This window comes from Furipterus horrens, unplaced genomic scaffold (assembly GCF_987537825.1).
Source record: "Furipterus horrens unplaced genomic scaffold, mFurHor1.1.pri manual_scaffold_9, whole genome shotgun sequence".
NCBI classification, from domain to species: domain Eukaryota; kingdom Metazoa; phylum Chordata; class Mammalia; order Chiroptera; family Furipteridae; genus Furipterus; species Furipterus horrens.
This window is the reverse complement of record NW_028327179.1, coordinates 28,166,772-28,193,256: the sequence shown is the minus strand read 5'-3', so window position 1 is coordinate 28,193,256 and position 26,485 is coordinate 28,166,772. Positions and strand designations below refer to the sequence as shown.

General features: G+C 37.8%; 2 protein-coding genes across 2 annotated transcripts in view; one reads left to right on the top strand and one right to left on the bottom strand.

Moving 5' to 3' along the window:
• The window catches only part of MIOS (meiosis regulator for oocyte development), a 180,423-nt gene that overhangs the window by 47,822 nt on the left and 106,116 nt on the right, over positions 1-26,485 (top strand). The gene's annotated exons all lie outside the window — the stretch shown is intronic.
• Positions 1-26,485, bottom strand: part of COL28A1 (collagen type XXVIII alpha 1 chain) — a 147,946-nt gene that overhangs the window by 63,511 nt on the left and 57,950 nt on the right. The window contains exons 16-25 of the mRNA XM_090287205.1: positions 25,732-25,800; positions 20,096-20,164; positions 19,054-19,122; positions 14,992-15,063; positions 14,164-14,232; positions 11,678-11,749; positions 7,921-7,989; positions 7,235-7,303; positions 2,955-3,023; positions 2,481-2,549 (exon numbers count right to left, since the gene is read on the bottom strand). Of these exons, the coding sequence (XP_090143331.1) occupies positions 2,481-2,549; positions 2,955-3,023; positions 7,235-7,303; positions 7,921-7,989; positions 11,678-11,749; positions 14,164-14,232; positions 14,992-15,063; positions 19,054-19,122; positions 20,096-20,164; positions 25,732-25,800 (696 nt within the window). The remainder of the gene's footprint in view (positions 1-2,480; positions 2,550-2,954; positions 3,024-7,234; positions 7,304-7,920; positions 7,990-11,677; positions 11,750-14,163; positions 14,233-14,991; positions 15,064-19,053; positions 19,123-20,095; positions 20,165-25,731; positions 25,801-26,485) is intronic.

Sequence of the window (26,485 nt, the reverse complement as noted above, 5' to 3'; positions counted from 1 at the left end):
CTTCTTCCCTCAACTAGAAGTGAGCTCTAGGCTGCTGCTTCCACTCAGCCTCCCATGTGAGCTGACAAAGACAGTATGTTTCACTTAAGATACAGCTTTTGGCAACATCTTGACTGCTACCAAAAAAACAAAAAAGATAAAATTTAGAAAGAACACATTTTTTTCCCTTGATTTTTTCCCCTTAAAATGTATATGAGCTCTAACTGGGTAGGTAGCTCAGTTGGTTAGAGTGTCTTCTCAATATGCCAAGGTGGTAGGTTCGATTCCTGGTCAGGGCATATACAAGAATCAACCAATGAATGCATAAATAAGTAGAACAACAAATTGATGCCTCTCTCTCTCTCTCTTTCTCTCTCTCTCTCTCATTCTCACTCTCTTTCTCCAAATCCTCTTTCTTTTATTGCTCACTGTAAGACAGTACCATAGTAGTATAATTAATGTAATACAATATATACTTATATAAAATACTTATAATCTACTCTGAAAATGTAAATGACCATTCTGTTCTATTGAAATACAAGTATATTACAGTATATATTTAACACATTTTATGTCATGCCTTATTTTAAATAGAAATAAACTTCTATTTCTCTAACTAAAGAAATATTTAGTATAATAAAAGTTTTTACTAATGCTTCACTCAGAGCAGAAAATAATGAGATTTACATATTGAAAATTTTTTTCCTACTTTTAAAATTTAACATTTTACAGATACTTTGCCTTAAAGAATAAGAATACTGCAATATCTAAGTTTAGAATGGTTATTGACATGTTGAGGTGTGTTAGAAGATGGGATTCAGTCTTTAGTCTGAACAAGGCAGAACTTTGATAAAAGCACTTCGAGTGTGTCTCCTCTGCACAGTTTACTCAGCACTTTGAGATACAGCCTCTCCCCAACTCTCAAGATTAGCCTGACAGACAGAGATGGGTAGGAATCGAGATCTCCTTTGGAGATGATATTTGGTGCCGTGGGTCCTCAATCTTCCATTCTACCAGGAGGACAAAAGAACACCTGCCCCACTCATTATTATACAGAAGCAGTATCAAGGTGTTGTCACTCCCAAGTGATGAGGCAGAGACAAAAAAAAATATATATATATATATATACGAAGAAAGAAAAAAAGACACAAGGTTGACATTGAGCACTTACATCTTTTTCTAGTGACCTGGAAGCATTTGAAAAACTAAGTGGGTGTATTTCTAAGGAAGAATGCTCTCTTTAGGATAATATTGATCATTCATTTATTTTTAATTCATTCAACATATTACAAAGCTCCTATAGGGTGACACACCTAGATCCGCAGCCATAAATTCAGCAGAGGACAAGACAAAGAGCCTGCCTTCAGGAAAATTTACTCTTGTGGAATATGCAAGGCAGGAAATGAGCGAGGTGATTTCAGAAAGTGGTTAAGTGCTGTGGAGGAACTACATAAGGGGATGTGATAGTGATGAGGAGGGAGGGGATGGAGAGAGGGAGGATTGCTTTTGTATGGGTGTTCAGAGGGTGAGCCATCCTGACAGAACCAAGGCCTGGAAGCAGTAACGAGTGAAGTAATATGTAGTGTAGGTCAGTGCGGCTTCTGGAGGGTGGGGGGTTCAGCCACAAGAGAGGAAGGGGCAGGAGCCATAGTCAGGTTGTGAAGGGCCTCACAGGCCCTAGAAAGTGGTTCAAGCTTGTTCTCAGCACAAAGAGAAGACACCAGAGTGTTTTTTGAGAAGGAAAGAGATATGACCTGATTTATGGTTGTAAAAGACCCCTCTGCCTACTAGGTGATAAAGGGCGGAGGTAGGAGAGGGAAGACAAGTGAAGAGGGTATTTTAATAGCCCAGGCAAGAGATGATGACACATTTTCCTGGTGGAAGTAACAGCAGAAAACCAGGCCGAGTCAAGATATATTTTAAAGATAGTACTGACAGGATTTACTACAGGATTCGGTGTGGAGGGAGGAGAGGGAAAAAAAGAGACCAAGAATTACTCAGGTGTCCTGGCATGAGTGTCGGCTGCATGGGAGTGCTATTTATAGGCTTTTGGGGTGAAGGTCAAAGGCTGTATCTTGAATGTTAGGTTTGAGATGTCTGTGAGAAATCTAGGAGACCCTATGTGGAAGAAACAAGACGTGTGAGGGAAGATAGAAATTTGGACACCGTTAGCACCTGGATAGTGGTTAAGGCCGTGGGGCTGAAAAGAGCACCTAGGAAAGAGAGGAGGGCTCTGAGCTGGGCGCTGGGCTCGGTACAGGAAGACAAAGCAGCAAAGGGGTGTGAGTGTTGCCACAGGGAAGCAAGACAAAAACCATAAAGTTACGTTACATGGTCAAATTAGTGCAAGGTCCCCAGAAAGTCGTAGGGGAGGATAAACAACTTTATCAATTCTTCAGCTATCTCTACTCTTTTATAATGCCTGTTAAAAACTTTACCAAAATCACATAACTAGAGGTACATTTTTAGAAGCTACTATGTTACCTACTTTAGAATCTTACCTTTGCTCCAGTGTCCCCCACTCCACGTAAACCCATTGGTCCAGGGGGCCCTGGTAATCCTCGAGGTCCCTAGATGACATAATAAGGGAGAGACTGAACAACCTTGTTGTTTGCAGTGTCCGCACAGAGAGAGAAAGAGGGAGGGGGAGAGAGAGAGAGAGAGAGAGAGAGAGAGAGAGAGAGAGAGAGAGAGAGAGAGAGAGAGAGAGAGAAGGAGGAAGGAAGGAAGGAAGGAAGGAGGAAGGAGGGAGGGAGGAAGGAAAAATGAAGGGAGTGCAGTAAGAAGAAAAGAAATACAGCTATTGGGGGGATGTGGTTAGGGGGTGGATGGATGGAGCAAAGAGGAAAAAGAACTCAGGGACGTGGACAACAGTGTGGTGATTGCAGGGGGGAGGGGGGTGTAAGGGGGTTAAATGATAATGGAAAAAAATACAATAAAAATAAATTTTAAAAAAAGGCAATGTCCATACTTACAGCCACACCAGGATAGCCGTCGCCTTTGAGTCCTGGAGCACCCACTGGTCCTTGAGGGCCTTGGGCACCCTGGGTAAATTCCAACACCAGATGATGTTATCAGACCAAACTATGAAACACCTGGCAAAACTTAAGCACAATACCAACTCAATATGCCAAAGGTGGATTTAGTAAGTACAAAGGAATGAATTGAAAAATTTTAGAAGAAAACCCTACCACCAATGGTAACTCATTATCTCTTCCTAGGTTGTATCCATTGTGTGCACTGGGAGTCATGGAATGCACGTGTGGAACATATGTGAACCATTTCCAAGTGCTCTATAGGAAACACACTTTATAGGAATTAGAAGATGACTGGTGGCTGATATTTTAATTTTTTAAATGACAGGTTTTTTACTGCAGTAAAAATCAGGGAAAAGTCTAAAAATGAGAAAATTTAGTAAGCACTGCATGAGAAAAAAGAGTATGAAAGAATTTGTGGAGGGACCCCCAAAAATGAAATTATCTTTTGGAGGGTGGGCCCCTCATAGTACAGGCTTCCCCCACTAGGTGAGTGTTGGAGGAACCCATCTGTATCAGTGTACCAGCTGGCATAGTTGTGAGAGGCCGTGTTTGGCTTCAGTGAATTTTTTTGAAGACCCTTTCAATGCGTTTGGTCATTTCATGATGGGTGATTCACAAGCACACCTGCCCAGAGGTTTTTAATCAAAAATGGCATGACCCAGGTGCCGCACCCTTCCTATTCACCTGTTCTCATCCCGAACGCCTTTTTTTGTTTATTTCCCCAATGAAAGAGTCCTCAAAGGGAAATGTTTTGCTGATGTGGAAGAGGTGAAACAAAAAATGGCAAAAGCACTAAAAGGCATCAAAATCAACCAGTTCAAAAGCTGTTTTGAGCAGTGGATAAAACATCTTGATAGGTGTATTGTGTCAAATGTAGAGTACTTTGAAGGTGACTGAAGTTTAAACATGTAACAATAAATATACAATTTTTTATAAATACATTTCAGGTTTTTATGGGTCCCCCCATACATAGCAAAATTTTGCATGTAGGTAAGATAAACTGTATGTTACCTATTATTATGTTACATCTATTGTCTTCCTCAATGGGGCCCAAGTGACATGGGGACTAAATAATCCCAAATATAAAATATTAAAAATAAGTTTTAAAAAAGTAATAAGGGGATAGGACACAGAGTTTGTGGTTTATATCTTGAGACCTAGGAAAAAGCTATAAATATTGCTTTATAGTGATAACCTTAGGCATCAAAAATTTTCGGTAATAACTACTGGTCTCATATACATGAAGAGAAGGGTGTTTATTGCCTTTTGACCAAATGGAGATTCAAGAAATTTTGGCTAAAGTAAAATGGATAGAGAGAGAGAGAGAGAGAGAGAGAGAAATAAAATGAGGAAGACTTCTAGAAGTTATGCAATGTAAATCTATTGTATTTGTACTTAAAACTTGTAATATTCCTTTTATACCACATTCCATTCTATTACTATGACTCTTGCAATGGCCCTTGTCAATACACATTAATTATTTTGATAGAGAACTGTTCAGGTTTTTGAATATTTATGGTTTTTACATTAGAAAGAAATTCTACTAATAGACAAACCTTTGTTTTCCAAAATTGGAAAAAGTAGCAGGACTCTTAATGCTTTTCTTATATGCAAGCAAACAGTGAACTCAAACTGCCATTATTCCAATCCAAAATGTTGCTTAAAATCCAAGTCCCAAAAATGTTCCCAATTCTACTCCTATGAAAGAATGATTGATTGGAGGGGAGAAAATCTATATACGTTTAAGCAATAAGAAAGTTAAATTTGTTTTGGAAACCATGAATGCAAGAACTGTTTTTTCCTATTAAATCTAAGAGACTAGTTCTATATGACTAATCCCTTTAAGAATGATCATCTTCAGAACACTTATTACAATTTTAATTTACTCTTTATCATTAACAAAGATCCAAGATGACTGCATATATTGTATGACAGAGAGCAAAAGCAAGGTCATCTGGAGAGGGGAGCTTTGGTACATCTCCAATTACAGGAAACTGGTCACTTCTCAGAAGGAACTTATTATTCTATTCCAACTATGTCTAAAGTTAAAGATTTACACATCTACATGAGATATGTCCCAGAATAAGATGTCCATTTCTCTCCATGCTTGCACAAAGAGCAGGCCAACAACAAAACTAAGCAGTAACTGCTGCCTGTTTAAGCTGAAAGAAAATTGGAATAAAAATTCACTTTCAGTTTTTATTTATAAGTTCCAAGCTTATAACAAATTACCAGCAGCTGTTGTCATTTATCCTCTGGCACTCACACTGGGGAAAAACGTTAAAACATGAATAGTTTACAAACATTTTTTCCTTAGAGAACTTTGTCCTCTCTCCTGCAAAAACTGTAGTTAGCTTGTTACTTCTAATGTTAATAGGAATATCAGAAGATGGGGATTAAGGATGTGTTCTTTCTCAGATTTTTATTTTGGACTCCTTACAGCAAATTTTTAGATGGAACTTTGCCGCTTGGCCTCTTTGCACTGGATTCAAAAGATGTTTCTCTCATTCAGCATAAATTAGGGCAGAAATCGTAAGCTTTAGAGGGGATCTGGGAATTCCCTGATACAGAAAAACTGAATTAATGTGCTAAAACTTCCATCAGGCATTTAATCCCCCAAATGCTTAAAAACCAATGCATTAGCCCTGGCCAGTGTGGCTCAATTGGTTGAAGCATCGTCCCATAGCCACAAGGTTACAGGTTGGATTCCCAGTCAGGGCACACGCCTAGATTGTGGGTTCAGTCTCCGGTCTGGGTATGTAGGGAAGGCAGCTATGTAATCAGTTTTTCTCTGACGTAGATGTTTCTCTTTCTCTCTTTTCCTTTCTCTAAAAGCAATGAAAAAAATGTCTTGGGGTAAGGATTTTAAAAATGCATTAGGGAAGAATGACAGAAGGGACATCTTTAGGGCCAAGAGATTAAAAAGAGGAATGAAGAGGCAAATAACTTGAAATATTTTACCAACAATGTCTGATGATGATCAGTAGAAAACAGGTGGAGCTTATAAATCCTAGCTGCATATTTACTTAGGTTTTATTTCTACTGTAAGGAACAGTGTAAGTAGAGAGAAGTAAATATAAATCACAGACCTAGGGATATACAGATCCAAGAAGTTATCAAGCAATATGAAAATTGTCACCCAAATATTCTTGATCAAGGTCATATCAATAGTTTTAGCATTAGAAAGTTTGGAATTTTCTCCTTGAGTTATACATAACTTGGGTTCCCATAGAGTCTTTTAAGTAATTTGGATTTCCAAGTATTTCAAAGTCTGAGGACTAAGGTCATCATCTTGTTCTGGTTTGTCTGGGACTTTCTCTGTTTCAGCTTGAAAGTCTCACATCCCTGGAACCTCCTCTGTCCCCAGTAAATAAGAAGAATGTCACTCTAGCAAGGATGACGAAGTGATTAAAACAATGACAGTCAGGATTCTCCTTTGACCTTCAAAAAGAACCCCTACAACTTCTATCGGTATATAATAGGTTTTGCATTATATTACAAAGATGATTTTAAGTTTTCTTTTTTGAAGTTTGAAAACTACTGATGTCAGTACATGAACCCTTTTATCTAGAAGAGGCAATTTGATAGAACTGAAGCGAGCTTCAAAGCTACATAACAACATGCTACTAATTTACTAAGTGCTGATTATGGAGCCCTGAAGCCTGTTCTCATGCACAAGGATGTGCTTGTTGACATTTGGAATGTTAAATATTGCTGCAGTGCTGGGTGTAGTGTGAGGGAAATGGTGCTTTGTTGCCATGGAAAAATAGAAATGACTACTTAAAGCTGTCTTCTCCTATAATTATTTGCATTTTAATTTAAAATAACTCTGAAAGATGGATAACAAAGCACAGAAATTTCATTCAATAAAGCTTCCAAACCTGAACTTTTTTTGACAATGTTTTGCAGAAGAGATACATTGGCCATTAATATGTAGATGAAAAAGGCTAGAGGCCATATAATCGCATATCACAGGCATTACAAAAAGAGCATTTTCAAACAACTGTTTAGTCTGCAAAAATCTAACCATTTATGAAAAATAAATGATCTTTTGGCTTGATTTATTTTTTAAGGGAATAGTGTCGTCTTATGTTTGAGTTCATCAACATAGATACCAGAAGTAGAACCATCTCAGTCATCAATTTATTACGCATTAAACCTACTTTCATGCTCTCACATACAGAAAAAATAAATAAAAGAACATGGATAAAGCATACCTTTGGTCCTCGAATAGCAATGCCAGGTTCTCCTTTAAGTCCAGGCATCCCAGGTCCTCCTCTGTCTCCCTGTACGTTACAAATAATGTTCAGAGTTTCAGACTTTCGTTGCATGAGAAACCACAATGGCAGGGGACAAAGGTGACTGGCTAATTTGCAAAGGGCTTCCTCTATCAGTCTCGGATCTTGAGAGAGTACATTCTTCCGATGTACTTGAGATGAATTTCAAATCCTAAGTAAATAAGATCTGACAGTAAAGTCTACTAAGCTGGTTAGAGAAAGGCCACCGAAATAAGAGGTGGCTATCTACACTCAAATATTTAGACTGTAAGAATGTTTGGGAATGGCCTCAAATCTGAGTGAATTTCTTTTCTGTCACACTTTCTGATTATAAATCTTAATAAATTCTTCTAAATAAATGCAATAAATTCTTACTTGCATTGAGGTCTAAGATTTGGGGGACGTAATTCAAGGTGAAATGACAAGTTCAAAACCAGGAGCAAGAAATCTGGTTTCTAATCTTACATTTGCACCTGGCCTTTAGTTTGCTTATGATACATCAGGTTTGAACTGGATAATACCTTGGGGTTTTTCCAAAACTAAAATTCTAGTAGCCTGGTGTCATGAAATTTTCCCACTTTCCAACTGTCTAAGAAAAAGAATAAAATATTCCCAAGAATGCATACCTTTGATCCAGGTGGTCCAGGAATTGATGCTCCGGGAAGCCCAAAAGGGCCAATAACCCCTGGATCACCCTAAAAGCAGAGCAAAACGCTCATTACATTTCAAACAAAAAAAATTTATATACAGGAAGTATATTAGGAAAAACATAGAAATGTATATCCAGCATTTTAAAATCTTATGACTTTCCTGTTTCACAGACCAATGTGAAAATATCTTAACATCTTTGTTAAACCACTACTAAAGTTATTGATGATTAAGACTCCAGTGCCTTTAATAAATGCTCTCAGTTAATTTCTGAGTATTAGGCAAATCTTATCTCTTGTGTAACCTTTTATTAGCTGGTAAAAACTGTGCAACTCATGGTGCTTCCCTTTTGTTGTATGCCAGGAAGCTCAGAGAGGAATATTCATTCAGTTATAACAATTATCTTCAGCATAAGTTTCTGGGTATACTTGGCAGATAAATAATGTTTCTTATAGTTTAGAACTTTTTCCTTCGTTCTTGTTTTGTGATCCATGGTATGTCATTATTCTACTGAAAACTATTTCATATCCCTTTTTAGAAGTAGAGAGCTTATGGTAAATATGAATAAGTAAATTTTCAAATAGAAAAGTTAAAACATTTCTCAATTTTGGGGTGTGTGTCAATACTGAGACTCAATAAAGACCCAATTTGAAATAGCAAGTAGTATCTCTGTCCCACCTACTTCTAGACCAATTATTCTCAAATTTTAGAGAGTAGAGAAATCATCAGAGGAATTTAGTAAAATAGAGAGTCCAGGGTTTCTGTCCCAGAGATATTTAAAAAATTTTTTTCAATTCCAATTGATATTCAATATCATATTAGTTTCAGGTATATTAACATAATTTATAAACTGATCGTCCCAATAAGTCCAGTACCCAACTGGCACCATATACAGTTATTATAATATTGTTAACTGTTCTCCATGCTGTTCTTTACACCCCCATCACTATTTTGTAACTGCCAATTTGTACTTCTTTTCTCTTTATGATTTTCACCCTGTCCCTCAAACCCACCTCCCATCTGGCAGCCATCAGTTTGTTCTCTGTATTTATGAATCTGTTTTGTTTGTTTATTTATTTATTTTGTTTTTTAGATTCCACATATAAGTGAACTCATATGGTATGTTTCTTTGTCTGACTTATTAATTTAACATAATACCTTCTAGGTCCATCCATGCTATTGCAAATGCTGATTTCATTCTTTTTTTATGGCTAATAATATTCCATTGTATATATGTACCACATGTTTTTGTTTATTGGTTTTTAAATTCAGCTTTTATTCTCATTTTTTAAATCCTCACCCAAGGATATATTTATTGATTTTAGTGGGGGGTGGGCAGAGAGAGAGAGAGGGATCTGAGAAAGATCGATTGGTTGCCTCCTGCACATGCTCTTGACTGGTGATCAAACCTGCAACTGAGGAGTGTGCCCTGACCAGGAATCGAACTGCAACCCTCTGGAGCATGAGATGATGCTCCGACCAGCTAAGCCACCCAGCCAGGGCCTATATCTTCTTTAGTCAGTCACCTATTGATGGTCAGCTCCAGATATTTTAATTCAACAGGTATAGGAGCTGGGCCAAGGAACATGAATTTTTATTTGGCACTTCTTGCAATTCTGGTACAGGTAACAGGGAGCACACACCCTACAAGGTGTTTAAATTGACCCATTTGGCATTATTAGATGAAAATATTAGGGCCACACTATATATTTTTATCTCATCTTCTAAATTTTTAATTACTTAATGAACCTTACAACATAAATATGATAGTTTCTAAATAAAAATTACATTAAAAACTAAATAAACAAACAAACCTATATTGGAGTGTGGACAAATATTTTTTTTATGATTAGAGATTCATAATCAAACAGTTTGGAAACTACTGATCTAGAAGAGGCGCAGCAAACTGCTACCTGTGGGCCAGATCCAACCTGCCCTCTGGTTTTGTACAGCCAAGGGCTAAAATGACTTTCATATTTTTAAATGATTTTTATATTAGTACGTACATAATATCCTCAATTTTGCCTCTTGGACCGCAAAGCTTGAAATATTTACTACCTATAACTTTACCAAAAAATGTGCCTCCTCCTGCCTTAAAGAACGCACTATTCTTAATATCAGGAGCTTCCCATTTGGTCTCCTGCCACCTTTGGGAGAATCACTGGTAATGATCCTGCCCTGAGCGGTGCTCATCTTCATACTTGATGCCTCCTGCTCTGCTGAGTCTCCAATATGACGAACAGGCTGAGCACATCGGCCTACTGGGACCCAGATCATGCCAATGTATGTATGTGCCTATCCTTAATACCAAGCCTACAAGTCAAAGGCACAATGACAAAGCAGGATTCTGGTAACAAATAGCCATCCTATTCAGTTCTGTGACAAAGGAATAAAACATTAACTTGTTAAATTTTTCACAAAAACCAGGGTAAACAAAATTATGCTTTTAGATTTACTCTACTCTTTTTTTAAAAGAGGCCAATTACTATACTTTTAAAATATGAAGTTATATACATAGAAGGTATTCAATTTTTTAAAGGCCCTGTAAAAAGATGTGATTATGCTTTCAAATATAGTAGTTCTTCATCAAAAAAAGAGTTTTATTTCAAAATACAGAAAAATATCCACTTTGAATAAGAGTCACTAAGACATAAAGAGTAATCACTGTTATTAATAGTAATGCAACACATTTCTTAGAAAGTGGATTTCTCATCATGGGCTCCTTGAACTACCCGCAGCAGAAGGAACTTATTGAATAAAATCAGATTCCTCGTACCCAGATTTCTGGTATCCAGGTCTCTGGGCATGGTGCCAAGAAATAGAGGTTTGTAACAAGCTCCCTGGGGGATGCTGAGGGACACATGTTTAAGAATCACCAGTCTGGGGGGGGGGGATGCTTTGTTTTAGACCTGCTCTCATCATGCCAGGACCTTTGTTTTTTTCCGTTATTCTTTAAGAGTCTGGTCTTTGTCTCTTTTTACAGTTAGCATCTTCCTAGGGGCCTGAACTCCCTTAGGTTTGCAAATGACTGTTTTCTGACACATCCAAATAACCTCAACATCCTCTCCTGCTAAGTGAGGATATGTACCTAATTGCTTGTCTCACAATTTCCTTTACTTCTTCCTCAGCTCCCTGTCCTGGACAGTTTATCAGGACATAAGTCCCTTACTTTTCATTTCCATATTCTCTCTGAATAACTTCATGTATTGAACTCTTACTATGTGCCAGAAACTGTGCTAAGCATTTTATTAACTGTGTTACTTTTCCCCACATCGCTGTGAAATAGATAGTAGTACTGCTTTCCTTCTGTGATTGAAACAACTGGCCCTGAAGTTTCTGGGGAGGCGCGGGATGCGAATGTCACTCTCTGGCCTTCTGTGGCCCCACTGTCCATCTGCCTCATAGCCTGGGACTTCACAAGCTGTTCAGCGAAACTAGATGATAGAGGATTGGTATCTCCTATGGTACTAACTTCATCCCAGAGAGAAGGGTCATACAGATGCTCTCTCCGAAGCATAAAAATTCCAATGAAGAGCACACATTTTATGCAAGCTTCTTATTCCATTCTACTATGATCTGCATTAATATATTTTCTAAAGCCTTTTTTCATTTGTTTTGTATTAGTTCAGAAGAAAATGGGAAATCAAATTTGTGGTAGAAATCTAATATTCTGTTAAGTAAACCAGACACAATTACAATCTCCCCAGAGTAGAAATGAGAGTATAAAAACCTTACCTTTGGCCCTTCCAGCCCCGGAAATCCCCTCTGTCCTTGATTTCCTTTGCTCCCTTTCTTCCCTTCATCACCCTGACAAAATAATTATAAAAATATACTTGTTGTATTAACAAACCCTCCTCAATTACATAACAACCATATCAGGGCCACATTCTCAACTAATACCAACTTTAAAATGATATGCCTCAAGCTCAGCTCAGTTATACAGGGTTTGTCAAGATTCTTGAGCAGATTGGGTACTTCAGAATCAATACGACTTAATATTTTAAAAAATCTAAGTTCAGTGTCTTTCTTTGGGGACTTTTATTTGCATGTACAATTCTTTGGCACCCTTGGTCTACTAACAGATGGTGCTGAGACAGTCACAGTACCACGAAAGAGATTTTTCTCTGCTTTCCCATAATTTTTTCAGCTTTCATGCTATTTAAGCTTTAAATGAGATATTTTTCAAATCCAGTCCCATTTCTTCCTCAGTGGGGAGTCTAGTTCTTTCTCCCACAGGAGACAGGTAATTCTATTGGTGAAAGACCTGTGAGCATTAACCTGGCGCAGAGCTAGAGACTGCCTCCTGACTGTTCCCCAGCCTGGTTGTGTGCACCAGTGCTGCCCCCAAGAGAACTGTTTCCCCTTCACCCATGAAGCCTCCACGCATTACAAAACTATCCTTCAACTAAGGCTCAACTGCAAAATACCACATCCAAGCGTGGGCCCAGCTCAACAAAGGAATACCTCCTTGGGCTTTGCAACTGAGGCCACTTAAACATTTATGACGTAAATGACTATACCATGGTTGTCAAACCTGAGCATGCATCAGAAATCACCTGGAGGGCTTGTTAGCCCATAGATCACTGGGCCCCTCATCCAGAGTTTCTGATTTAGTAGGTCTGCATTGGGACACAATAATTCACCTGTGTGATTTAGTCCCAGGTGATGTTGATGCTGCTGGCCCAGGGACTGCACCTTAAGAACCACTGGACTATATGCCAAGGACATCAGCAATGCAGAAACACCTCTAAGAAGAAGAGGTAACCTCCTGTAGGATCTAGACAGATGTAATTAACTCCTCAAGGGTCCTACTAAGGGAGAGCAGTGACAGGTAATAAAAAATAAGTATCAGTTGAATGTCTAAATATCACTTATTGTATTGTAATTTCACAATAGAGACAAAATCTAACCAAAATTGTTTATTTTCTTTCATTCACTACCAAACTTAATGTATTGACCTAAGTCACCCCAGAAGACAACAGCAGTCCAACTAAATAATAAAGTGGCAACACTGAACCCTAGGGGGACGCTGGGTTAATGTAACATATTCCTATCCCTCTTCTCCTACAGCAGTCTGTAAGCCATAAATCACCTCGAAGCCAAAAATCCAGGGGCCTCTCTTTTCAATGCGTATTGCCCTTGCTCCAGTGGTGGCATCTGACACCCTTTGAAATGCTTTCTCCTTGGTTTCCCTAACATGGTAACTCTTGTGCTTATATTTATCCTGTTTTGAATGTTCTTTCTCTAGTCACTGTACAGCATGAAATTCAAACCTCAGCTCTTTCATTCTTACAGCTTCAGTTATTATTTCAAGGGTCTATTTTCCAAAAGTGTATTCTAGAACACATCAGCTCTCCTGAATATTAACAGGCAAGCGTTTCTATAAGTATTTTTGCATGATGTTAAAAAGATATTTTCTGTCCACATTTCCCGCTCCCTGGTCCCCAAGGATCCCATAATCTGGTGAGTCAATAAATAAAATTGAAATTCTACAAATATGTTTAAATTTCAAATTCTCACATTTAAGGTTAAGAGCTCAATTTTAAGCAGTATTTTTCAAGAACAGATGTCTTAAGCTGTCAATTACTCTTTTAATACAACTGTATATAGATTTAATTTTTACTTTCCTTATATAGACTTCTTCAGAATCCTTTTAGGGCATGGATGACTGTACATAAAAAATACAGGCACATCTGGCACCTTAGAGGCTGTGGGTTATGTCACTAATGGTCTTATTGATGAATTTGGATATTCTCATCTTGACATCTAAAGATGATATTCACTAGCACTTCTACAATGTATAAAATAAATTTATTCCCAGCTGTGAAAGTAAAATTGCCACTTAATAAGGTGATATTTCTTATTGCTGTGCGGAAGTCCATAAATATTTAAAGAAAATTTATGGACTTTCAAGTCTCAAGGATATATCTCAAGGCTTCTTTTCCCTTCCTATGGGCTTTTAAAATGTCAATCTGCCTATTAAGAAAAGCACGTGTTGAACCGTTAAGCTGGGTGTTTTAAGGAATGTTAGGAAATAAAGATGAATAATAATACCTACTTGCTTTCTTCCGTAGCTCACAAGCTAGTATTCATAACTTTAAGCCAGAAGTAAACACATTTGACATAGCAAGAATAACAATCAAATTTTTCCCAGGTTGGCTCTTTAGTATCAGGACCAGAACACAGGTCATCTGCTTCCCTGATCACTGTCCATTCCATACCTTGGGGCCAGGTGGTCCTTTTCCAGGTGGTCCTTCTGGGCCTCTTGCTCCTGGAAGCCCTGCTTCTCCCTAGAGAAAATAACACTGATATCTTAGCTGAGCCTCAACAGACAGTATATGTCAGCCACCTCATCTCTTCTCACGGCCAATGGATTCTCTGCTGAGACCCTCCAAAACAGACCAGACCTTAACTCTACTCTCAAAATTAATTTGGAAGTTTATCAACTTGAATAAATTAATGTGAAACTCTCGGTTAGCTCAGAGCAGCTGAACTATCGTGAAAAAGTCCAATTTCTCAGCCAATGTCCAAAGCAGTATGCTTACTTTCCTTTGGCTCATCATTCACTTTTGGTGGTTTGTTTAAAAAAAAAAAGAAAAAAAAACAAGACGGACCTTCAGCCTTTCCATCTGCTGTTTTTTACTACTTGTATTGAAAAATGAGTATTTCACATGTCCACTCAAAATATTTTGGAAATCTTTATAATGGTTTTACTTCCTGAATGCATTTACAGATGTTTTTTTAGAGGGAAAAAAAAAGGTGTTTTTTTTTCTAAGTTTAAATTAAAGTGCTTTCTAGGAATCCCGAAAAGACTAGATCACTAGAGAATGTCATGGACAAACACCAGAGAGAAGGCAGAAGGTTTAACACACTATTCATCCTTTGAATTAGTACTCTCTGCTGTAAGTGAACGAGGAAGCTTAGACTTGTGGTATTTTTTTCTTAAAAGACTAAGTTTGTCCTAGATGGTTTAATTTAAGGTCCTGCAGGACCAAGGTATCAATGTGGTCCAATAGTCTGTACTCCAGTAATATGAAAAGCCTAGTTACCTTCTTCCCTGCAGCTCCATCTTCTCCTGGTATTCCTGGCTGTCCTGGGAGCCCTATTGAGCCTGGCGCCCCCTGGTGGATGAGCAAAGATTTTATTTCCAGAAGTTCCTGTTTCTCATGCACCCCCATTTTGAGGTACTTGCAATTAGATATATCTTAATAGTGTCTGAGAAAAGCCTTTGAGCTGAGAAATCTAAATAGTAATTAAACTATTTGACATTGGCCAAGTTACTTAACCTCTTTGGGTCTCAGTTCTGGATTACGTTGTTTGTTATGGGTTGAATTGACCCCCAAAAGATATGTTGAAGTCCTTACCCTTGGGGCCTGTGAATGTGACCTTTTTTTGGAAATAGGGTCTTTGTAGATGTAATCAAGGTAAGAGGAGGTCATTAGAGTAGGCTCTAATCCAATTCAACCGGTGTTCTTCTAAAGAACACAAAACACCATGTAAAGACAGACGCATAGGAAGAGCACCATGTGATAGTAGTAGCAAAGCTTACAGTGATGTAGCTTCAAGCCAAGGATGCTAAGGGTTGGTCACCACAAGAAGCAAAGAAGCATGGCCTGCACACACATTAATTTTCTATTTCTAGCATCCAGAATTGTGAGACAATAAATCCATGTTGTAGTAAACCACATAGTTTGTGGTACTTTAATAGGGCAATCCTGAGAAACTAATACGAAAGTGACATAAAAAAAGTTGGGACCTAGCATCACTTTGAGCTCTAATACTGAATAATTTTACTTGCTTTTGAATTAATTTATAATTAAGAATAGGTTCTTAAATATATTCAGAAGAAACACATGCTACCTTCAAACAATAGAAAAGTGTCTACTGCATTTATTAGAAGCAAAATATATTAAAGATAATTGAAAATCATTTCAGCTAACCCAAACTCAAAAAGCTACTGAAAAAAAAAACACAGTGAACCTAAAAATAAGTAAAAGATGATAAAGATACGAATAGAAAAAAAAAAACTTGAAAGTAAAAAGAGTAACAAAGTTATAGTAATACTTAAAAAAAACCTAAACCCTCTAACAAAAATGATTAATATTTTGAAAGAAAAGGGACAAATAAAGTGTTAAGAATTAAAGAGATATAAGTATATACATCATAAATATTTTTTGAATCATAGAAAATTTCGATGACAATTTCAAAAATATTTTAGAAGACATTAATTAGTAGATAATCTTCAGCAGAAATATAAGTTACATAAGAAGCATAAGAAAGAATGGACAAGCTTTATAAACTAATAGTATTAAATAAATTGAATCAGTAATTCAAAGGATTTTACTTCCTCTCCTTTCAGGATTACAGGCTTAGTTGGTTTTATGGTCAAGCCTTACCAAATTTTTAAACATTTGAAGAACAGATATTTTCTATCTTACACAAATAGTTCTGAAATATAAAAGAGAGGAAGTCTACACAATTTATTTTATGAGGTTAATATCATCTTGATTTTTAAAAACATATACACACAATAACAAGACAAGAAAATTGAATTATAGACCTATTTACCTGTGAAAATAAACAATACTTAAGTTTCCAGTCAGAATGGAGGAATAAGAACTAGATTTAATTTCCTGCCTGATATAACTAAAACACGAGACAAAACATATGAAACAGTGTCTCTCAAGACATATGACACCAAATAATGAAGGAAAATAATCTCTAAGAGCAGGAAAACAAATTAGGTGAAAGCTACAAATTCCCCAGTTTACTGTCTGAATAGTTTCTCAGCCGTGGTGCAGGGAGCAGCTACTCAGGGAAAGTTCAGAAATTTAAGGAGACAAAGTAGCCAGGTGTGAAAAATTCACAGAACAGCTTACCAAAAAGGAAGGAGTCACATGGAAAGAACTATGATCTGCTGAGCTTCCTCTTCAAGTATTCAGGTGAATACTGTACAGCACAGTATGAAGAAACCACCCAAGGCCAGAAAAACATCCAACTTAAAGGATTTGAGAGGACCCTAGGCTAACTGCTGCTCTTTTCTTACCTTGTAAAACTTAAAAGCAAAACCACAAGGCTCAAACTATGTTTAAGTAACTTAAAAAGTATCCAGGAACAAAGCTAAAATATTTATAGAAATACAAAAATATCCACACACCCCCCCCAAAAAAAAGGATAAAATTCACAAGGGTTGGCATCTAATAAAAAATTATCAGGCCTTCGAAAAAGCTGGAAAATGCAGCCCTTTGTGTTGAGAAAAATCAATCAATTGAAACTGATTCAGAAAATGATACATGATAGAATTAGCAGATAAGAACATCAAAACATTTGTTTTGACTGTATTACAAGTATTTTATTTTTTAAAGTAAGAAATGCTTAAGATTGCACATCTCATTAGTGCAAAAGTGGGATTTGAACTTAGGTAGGTAGTCTAACTGCTGGGCCTTTCTACTCTATATTGCCTCTCTGAAATTGGCATCTATATGACATCATACATGCATATGCATAAATATATACACTACCTATATGTATGGACATATTTAGCACTTAGCACATTGTGTAGCACATCAAAACCACTCAACAAATGGCAGTGATTATTACTACATTAGTACACTTTTTATCCTATGTAATTATATGTTTATATAAATGGACCATTAATGTTCTTCTTAGGCTTATATGTTAAATTTCTTCTAATAAACAAATATGTTTAAGAATGATGACAATGACAGAGAATAATAGTTAGCTTAATGCTTAATGAGGCTCACCAGATCCTATATGCTTTCAGGATGAGTATAGAAATTGTGAAAAGTGAAGTAAGGATTTATTCATTTATTCAACAGCATTCGTTGAGTACCTATCATGTTTCCCAAACCAGAGGTTCAATAATAAAGAAGAAAAAGAAGGAAACAAGGTTCCTGCCCCAATGGTGCAGCATTGTGCAACAGAAATACAAAGCAAGCCATATATGTAATTACAAGTTTTCTAGCAGCCACATTTATACAGTTAAAGGAAATAAGTAAAAATAATTCTAATAGATTTTAGTTACTATATCTGAAATATTACCACTTCAATAATTAATCAATATACAAATGTATTAATGATATAATTTACATTCTTTTTTTGTACCAAGCATTGTAATCTACTGTGTATATTACTATAGAACATTTCAGTTCATACCAACCATGATATTCAGTAACCACATGTGGCTAGTAGCTGCACTATTAGAAAGTGCATTTCTAGAGGGTATAGAAGATGAAAAGTACTGTTGACCTTTGAACAGTATGAGTTTGAACTGCACGGGTCCACTTATGTGCAAATTTTTTTCAATAAATGTACAGTCAGCCCTCAGCATCAATGGGTTTTACATCCATGGATTCAACCAACCATGAATCAAAATTATTCTGTGGTTGGGAATCCATGGATGTGGACAGTCAACTGTGTGCATCCTTCTACACCCTTTTATGTGAGGGACTTGAGCCTCCAAAAATTTGATGTCTGTGGAGGTCCTGAAACCAATCCCATACAGATACTAAGGGAGGACTTGTTTAGGGAGGAGACAGAAGTTATTGCAGGGAGTCATACCCCTAAGTTCCACCTTGTTCAAGGGTCGACTGTAATTCAAAAAACATGCAAATTAAATACAAGTTGAGATAACTGGTAAAAGAAAGGAAAACACAGCATGTTGAGGTATAAAATTACTGGGTAACAGAAGCGAGCTGGACTTCCTTTAGATTTAGGGAATGGATTGCTTAGGAAGCCGGAAAACAAAGGAAGAGAAGAAACCTTTACTGAAATCCTAACTACTAGGGGCTTTGTTTTATAATATGACAGGTGATAATTTTCTTAAAGAACCACTCTATGCCAAAAGAGGGCCTCTGATGCTAATAAATACATGAATAAAAAAAACAAAATAACATTCATTAAAATAAACTGATTTTGGTTTTTCTTAAATGACAAAAGTTATACAGAGCATCACACACCCTTTTCTAAATAAATACTTTGGTAAAGTAACAGTTAGATGACACATGCATGATCTGTATTTCATTTGGATATAATATTATATAATATTACATAAATTATCTAAATGTTTCTGAGCAGAATAGTCAACTCACCTTTGGACCTTGTACTCCAACTCCCACTGGTCCTCTAGGGCCTGTAGGTCCTATCTGGCCTACTTCTCCCTAATACAGAAAGAGCATTTGAAGGGTATTTGACTAAGTCAGCAAAATAAAAATAATATATTTCTGTCTTTGGTCTCCTAAGAGCTGTCTTATCTCAACAAAAGAAGAGAAAACTGAGCCTCATGTGCTCAATTTACATATGTATTTCCCCCACCGTATTTGGAGTGTGTAAATATGTAATGGTCTGGCTTAAAATACAGGCTATGTCACATACTCAAATTGATTTTAAGGAGCCCCCCATGCCCACACACACATCCCTCGCCGACACATGAGAAGCCAAGATGACTGATGATCAAGGACAGCATCATGACCAGAGACAACATCCTGAGCGTTCGATGAATGTCCCAAATCAGGAATCTCAAGGACAGTAACAGAATTTCATTGAGCTGCTTGGGCATCACTAAGGGGTGCACTTGAAGGTGAGACCTCTCAAAGAAGTATTTTATTTATTTAACAATGATTAGCGACCCTTTGAGGCAACACTAAGGACAGTTTATGAGAGAATAGGTGCCATGTCTCTCCCCGAGGGCTAAGGAAAAGTTCTTATTTATGAGATAATTCATTTCCTAAGTTGATAGAAAATGTTTATGTGTTGGGTCATTTCTGACTCCATTTCTTTAACGAAATGTTGCATAGGTCGGACCTGCTGTGAGAGTGCAGGTGAGAATGAAAACAAGTCAGTCCAGGGAGGCCCGCAACCATAGGCAGTCTCTACTGAGATTGCTGCTTCAGTTGCTAGAACAGGGTATCATAAGTAAGACTAATAAAGAAAACAGTAAATAAAGACTGTGTAAATAAAAACTTCTAAGAGCATAAAGAAATATATTACATTTTCTAAACCATTAAGAACATCAGTAATATTCACATTAAATAGAGATCTCTTAGTTTTAAGTTCATTTCATCTGCTGCCTTCCAAATGCCTAGCCACTGCCCAGAAAACAGCCATATTAAACCTCTCTCTTGAGAACGTTACCTTGGAACCAGGTAATCCCTGTCCTGGGGGTCCTTGTGGACCAGGAGGACCGATAGGACCTTGGACTCCCTTTAAAAGAAAAAAATTTTAAATAGCATTAGTGAAAGTAAGAAGAAATATGGCCCTGGCTTGTGTGGTTCAGCGGATTGAGTGCTGGCCTGCAGACTAAAGGGTCACTGGTTTGATTCCCAGTCAGGGTACATGCCTGGGTCATGGGCCAGGTCCCCAGCTGGGGGAGTGCAAGAAGCAACCACACATTGATGTTTCTTTCCCTCTCTCTCCCTCCCTTCCCCTCTCTCTAAATATAAATAAATAATATGTTTTTTTAAAAAATGACTGCATTCTTTAAAAAAAAGAAATATGAATGAGCAGTTTCAAATCTTCTAAAGTGATTATGATATTTTGAATCTTCTCAAGTGATAATGAATTACTAATACTCAATATTAGTTGAAAGGGATGGCAGAGGCTGCTAGTTGAATCATAAATGCAACTTCCCCCTTCCACGGTAAGAGAAATTTCAGCTGCCCCACATGGCTACCTAGAATCAAGACTACATGTCCCAGTCCCTGTGGCAGCCAGGTGTTGCCATATGACTGGATTCTGGCCACTGGAATGTGAATGGAAGTGAGGTGTGTAATTTCTGGTTCATGCAAGAGGTGGAGGTATGCCTCCTCCCCCCTCCACCCATTCTCCAGTGAATGAAGAGAAGACATGTATTGTTCCTGGATCATGTGGAGGAAGAAAGCACCCTCAGGATGGCAGAGGAACAATAGCGAAGAAGCCTGAACCCCCAGTGAACAGAGCCGCCACAGCAGCTTAGAGTTCTGAATAACAGAAATAACGTTTCATTCTGTTAACCCACTTCACGTCTCAGTCACACACCAGCAAACCTATATCCTAGCTGAGCCAATGGACATATTCCAAGATACTAAAATGAAGGTTTGACCCAAGCTGTTAGAAGTGATAGGCAGAGGACACCAGACTGATAGATGTTCAAACATTTGCCTCTCACTCACGTCGTAGGTATAAAAAAGGGAAGGAGACAGCATTTATAAAGATCTTCTTCGGAGAAAGGAGTCATGAAAATCTTTCTTCAGAGAGAATGAGAGGGGTTTCAGTTGCTTCACTCTTTACCCCACTCTACAAAGGGGACGTCAATGAAACTACGCAAAGAACTTCATTTTTTGAACAATTATGACATTTTATTTTTTAAGAACTCTTTTCAATTGAATTTGTTAATAAGTTATATAGGTTTCAAGTACACAATTCTATAACACACCATCTGTATAGTGCATTGTGTGTTCACCATCCCTGTCAAATTTCCTTCCATCACCATTCACCCCCTTTTTAGTCTCTCCTACCTGCCCCTACCTCCACTTTCACTCTGGCAATCACCGTACTGTTGTCTGTGTCCATGAGTGTTTTGTTTTGTTTTGCTTAATCCATTCACCTATTTCACCCACAGGGGCTGGTATCTGAGTCATGCCTGAGCAAGATGACGTGGCCTGGGATAGCCCAGAGAGGGCTGGGGTGGGAGCAGCCCGAGCATCAGAGCTTGTGCAAAGGCCACACAAGCGTTTTCTGTAGACCAGATGTATTTATTCTAAGTGTGAGACAGATTGGGCATGGAACTGTTTTGAAGCCTGTCCAAGAGGGCCTGGAAGAGTAATGGAACTCCAACAAAAGAAGTTTGTATAGAGTAAACCCCCCAGAGAAGAAGAAGCCTACAGGGAGAACCCACGAAAAAGAGTGTTGGCATCAAGAACCTCTGTACCCCCTCCTTTCCTCTCAGCCTTGACTCAGCCTGGGAGGGATGAGAAGCACATTTCTTCCCATGGACCACAGGTTCTCTATGCAGCTCATACCAGATGAACAAAGATCGAAGGGAAGATTTATACAGTGACTAGATAGTTTTTATTGTACAATTAAAACCATGATTTGCAGCTTAGAGTGATCCTCTAACTTTCTATTATATAAACTAAAAATAAGAAGTTTATAGCCTAGTGATAATTTCTTTTTGTGGTAGGACAAAGAAGAAACTTCCCCCAATAAAAAAATATTTAAAGGGGTGATAAGAGAAAAAACTAAGATTCTGTTTTGGTTACACTCCACAAGCCATGACTCTGCATGTAATGGTTACAGAAATATGATTATTACAAATGTTAGGCCCTTTCCCTAGCTAGATGGTACAACAACTCTGTTCGTGTTAAAATTACAAATAGTAATCTCTTTTCTCTGGTTTGTGAAGATGAAGCAATCTAAACAATTTAAGAAAATCAAGTTTTAAAGTATTGAACCTTTAGAAAAAGGAATTCTTCCTAACTTTTACAGTAGTCCACAAGTAGCATGCAATGGGACAAGGAACCACAAAATTCAAAGGGATGTGCCTATATGTGCATACACATGTATATGTGGTTATTTATATTCGTCTTTATTTTATAAAAGATTTAATGTTGTTGCCCTGGCCAGGTGATTCAGTTTGTTGGAATGTCATCCTCCCTACACCAAAATGTTGCGGGTTCAATTCCTGGTTAGGGCACATACTTAGGTTGTGGGTTTGATCGGTGGTAGGGGCATGTACGGAAGGCAACCGATTGATGTTTCTCTCTCATATTGGTCTCTCTCTCTGTGTCTCTCTCTCCCCTTCTTCCCCTTTCTCTCTATCAAATCAATAAACTTATCCTCAGGTGACGATTAAAAAAAAAGATTTGAGGTTGTCTTTAAATATTTAATGAAGATCTACAGGTCACTTGAGGCGTATTGTACACTTGCTGCTGGAAATGGAAACAGAAGTTTCCTCATTAACAGATGAATGGGAAAATTCATTCCTTCAAGAAAAATAGGGAGATCTAATAATATCAGGAATTCAATGGAGAAATGTGTTAAAGTAAGGATAAGTAGAAAGATGAATAACTGCATGAATTAAGGTTAAATTTAAGTAGATTTATAATCACTTGTCTTAAAAGGATAAACAATTTTTTTTTCTTGTCCAGAGGAGTTTACAAATAGCACATTCCACTCAATCTCCCCTCCAATAGTCCTCAGCTCCACATGGTCAGGTCTAGCTTAAAAGTGTTTTTCTCTTAGAAAAGAACAGAAGGGGATGAGAAAACAAAATAACTCAAGGAGGTTTGAGGGCTTTTTAAAGCTAAAGGAAAACAACCTCAGCTTTAAAGGCAACAGGAAGCTGCAGGTGGGAGGTCCAGAATTCACAGGCCATCTGGAAGGACTTGGCTGCCTTTGAACCTCGTTTTCAGCCTTTTAGTGGTGACTCAGCACCAGGAACAGGATTAAGACCCAGGATGTGACAGTACTGTCCAGCCACTTCTGGGATCAGAAAGTAAGCAAATAAACTGCAAAGCTTGGGGATGCCTGGTCATATAGTCAACCCACATACAGTCCAAATATGCAGCCCTTAATTATCATCTAAACATTTATTTACAGATTTATTTTTGCTTCTCTTGCACCTTAATCCTCCTAATTTATTACACTAGGACCTCTACCAAGGAAAGGGAAAAAGAACTCCAACTTTACTGTTGTTTGAATTAACACCACTAAAAACATACAAATTAATTAGAAAGTGGTTAGAAATAAACTGAGTTAATGGCAACAAAAGCTTTGAAATTATTTCATTTTTCTTTAATCCTTTTTTTTCCCCACTATCCTAGTTAAAGGAAGCACTGTTCATTCTCTAAGCAACAAAATAATTCAAACCTTAATAATAAATTTTAATCAAACTCATTTGCCATTTTCTCTGCAGAAGGCTGTTCAGCATAAACTTAGATTTACTGGTCACTTTGTTACAGAAACAGGGGAGTCCAAAAACAAACCCCAGAGTTTGCGGCTGGGGGATAGGGAGCAGGAAGAAGCTTTCAGGATGTCCTTGCATGCCTGGAGCTAGTGGCTGGAAACATTGTTGCAAAGATCCGCTTTACTTCCAAGACTCAAGAAGATGGGAGGGACCTTGGACTGTGGGCTGGTACGGAAGAAGCAGACAGAGCCTACCTAGGGTTCTGTGAATGGTCAGGACTGTTTGCAACACCCACTGCAGGAGAGGACGCAGTGAGGGAGAGAGAGGAGGCAGGGAGAAAGAGAGAGGAGCTGGGGACATTTTGGGCTGGCTCTGGCTCTAGGAGGGTTGCTCTCTCTGGCCCTCACGCCCTCACTCTCTGGCTCTTGTGGGCTCCCTCTGTATGGCTTGGAGAAGGGGTCTCCAGGCTGCTTTAAGAAGAAGCTCTTGTCAGGCGGTTTTGAGAAAGAGAGGCGAGATCCAAGCAATTTATAGGAAGAAGGCACTTTACAAGGAGGCTGAGAACCCAGGTGGTCCTGCATTGAGAGCTGGAGGGCACCACAGCACAGAAAGGACCTCCCCAATCAGAACTGAGTGATTGGCAGCTACTGGTAAAGCTGAACTGTGCTTAGGAAGTAGGGAAAGGGTGTTTCTGACTTTCCTAACACTGGCCAGGTCTGGGAGGGGGAGGCAGGACTATATGTAAATAAACAATTCTTTTTCTTTTCACCAAACTCTGGTATTAAGAGTTATAATTCTGGCGGTGGGTAATTGGGTCCCTAACTAAACAGCCCGTGGGTTCTGTTTCAATCGGAGCAGCCCAAGGGTTCTGTTACAACTTGATTAAATAAGATACTGTAGGTAAAAGCATATGGCCAACAACAACTTTAGCTAGTACTGTTTTATTACCTTCGGATTACTTAGATCTAACAAGATTGTCCAGTTTCCCAGTAGTTCTGGTTAGATTTTGGAAGCAATTTCAGTCGTGAACGTAGAGAGAAGCTAGAGATCTTTTCTTCTCATCAGAGGGGCCAAGTGTCATTTATAAACTCTATTTGTGGCTTGTGTCTGTTCAGTAATGGTGCCCCTTAAAATTAAATAGTTACTTCTGATTCTGGACCTTGTTTTATATTTAATACTTTTTTAGATTGGTACATGTCTAGGAGGTGGGAAGGACTACCCTACTATTGGGAGAGGTTGGGATTTAATCACTCTCAAAACTGCAAGGAGGAAAAAATAAACATACAAACTAAAAGGTAAATCAACTATTGCTCCCAAGGGATACTAAAAATATAAAATATTATCCCAAAACTCTTATCCTAATAATTAGGCTTTAATGTTAAAAGGTATAGCACAAAGCCCTGCCCAGTGTGGCTCAGTAGGTTGTAGCATCATCCTGTCAACAGAAAAGTCACAGGTTCGATACCAGGTAAGGTCACATACCTAGGTTGTGGGCTCAGGTCCCCTGTCAGGGCGCACAGATAGAAGAGGCAACTGATCGATGCTTCTCTCATGTCGATGTTTCTCTCCCTCCCTCTCTCCCTTCCTTACTCTCCCTTCCTTCCCCTCTCTCTAAAATTAGTAAAGCATGTCCTCAGGTGAGTATATAAAAAAAGAAAAAGTTACAGCACCAAGAAACACACTATTTTTTTTAAGTTTTGGAAATTCTAAAAAATAAGATCTCACGAAATCATCCTATCCTGCCCCTTATTCACTTTGGATGTGAATTCCATTGCAATTTGACTATGAAATATACTAATTAGTGTTTGCAATACTGGCCTTCATTGACTATCAGGATCGGGACAAATATTCTGTATCTTAGAGAAAGGGCAAAAGCATTGATTACCTGGTCCCCCTGACTCCCAAATCCAGGGATGCCCATTGGTCCTTGGGGTCCCACAGGTCCCAAATCCCCCTGTACAGAAAATAAGTAACAAAACAAAACAATAAAATGAAATTTTATTTTTATATACTTTGCCAACCTGGATTTACGCTAGATTAAATCTATCTACATCATATAAAAGTTCAACATGAAAAGTTAGCAAACTCCATTACATTTAAACAGTTTTAATTCAAATTTGCCAAAACAGTTAATGATGTTTTTACTGTTTAGTCTAATTGTAAGAATTTGCAACAGTTTATATTTATCAGTCATTTTTCTCACAAGAACCAAGATTTTCTGAATGGTTAGTAAAATGACATGAACTCTTTCTGTTAGGATCATAACAGACATATTTAAAAGTATAAAATTCAGAGAGTACAAAGAAACCAGGATTTGAGAGAGTAATTGAAGAACAATGTTTTAAAATTTTCTAAAAACCTTTTCCTTCCAAATGTTATTCAAGGTGCATTTTGAAAATTAAGAAATTAAATAACGTATAATAAAATTATTATTATACATTAATAATGTATAATGAAATAAATTTGGAAAACGAAATGAATATTATCACTAAGAACAAAATCATTCATCCATTCTTTGTGTCTTTCATCAAATAGTTCATGTTTGAGGGCATAATAAGTTCTCCTTCATAACTGCTGAATGCTGCTTTGCTAATATGAAAGCAGCCACAGACCATACATAAATGATATGGTGTACCTGT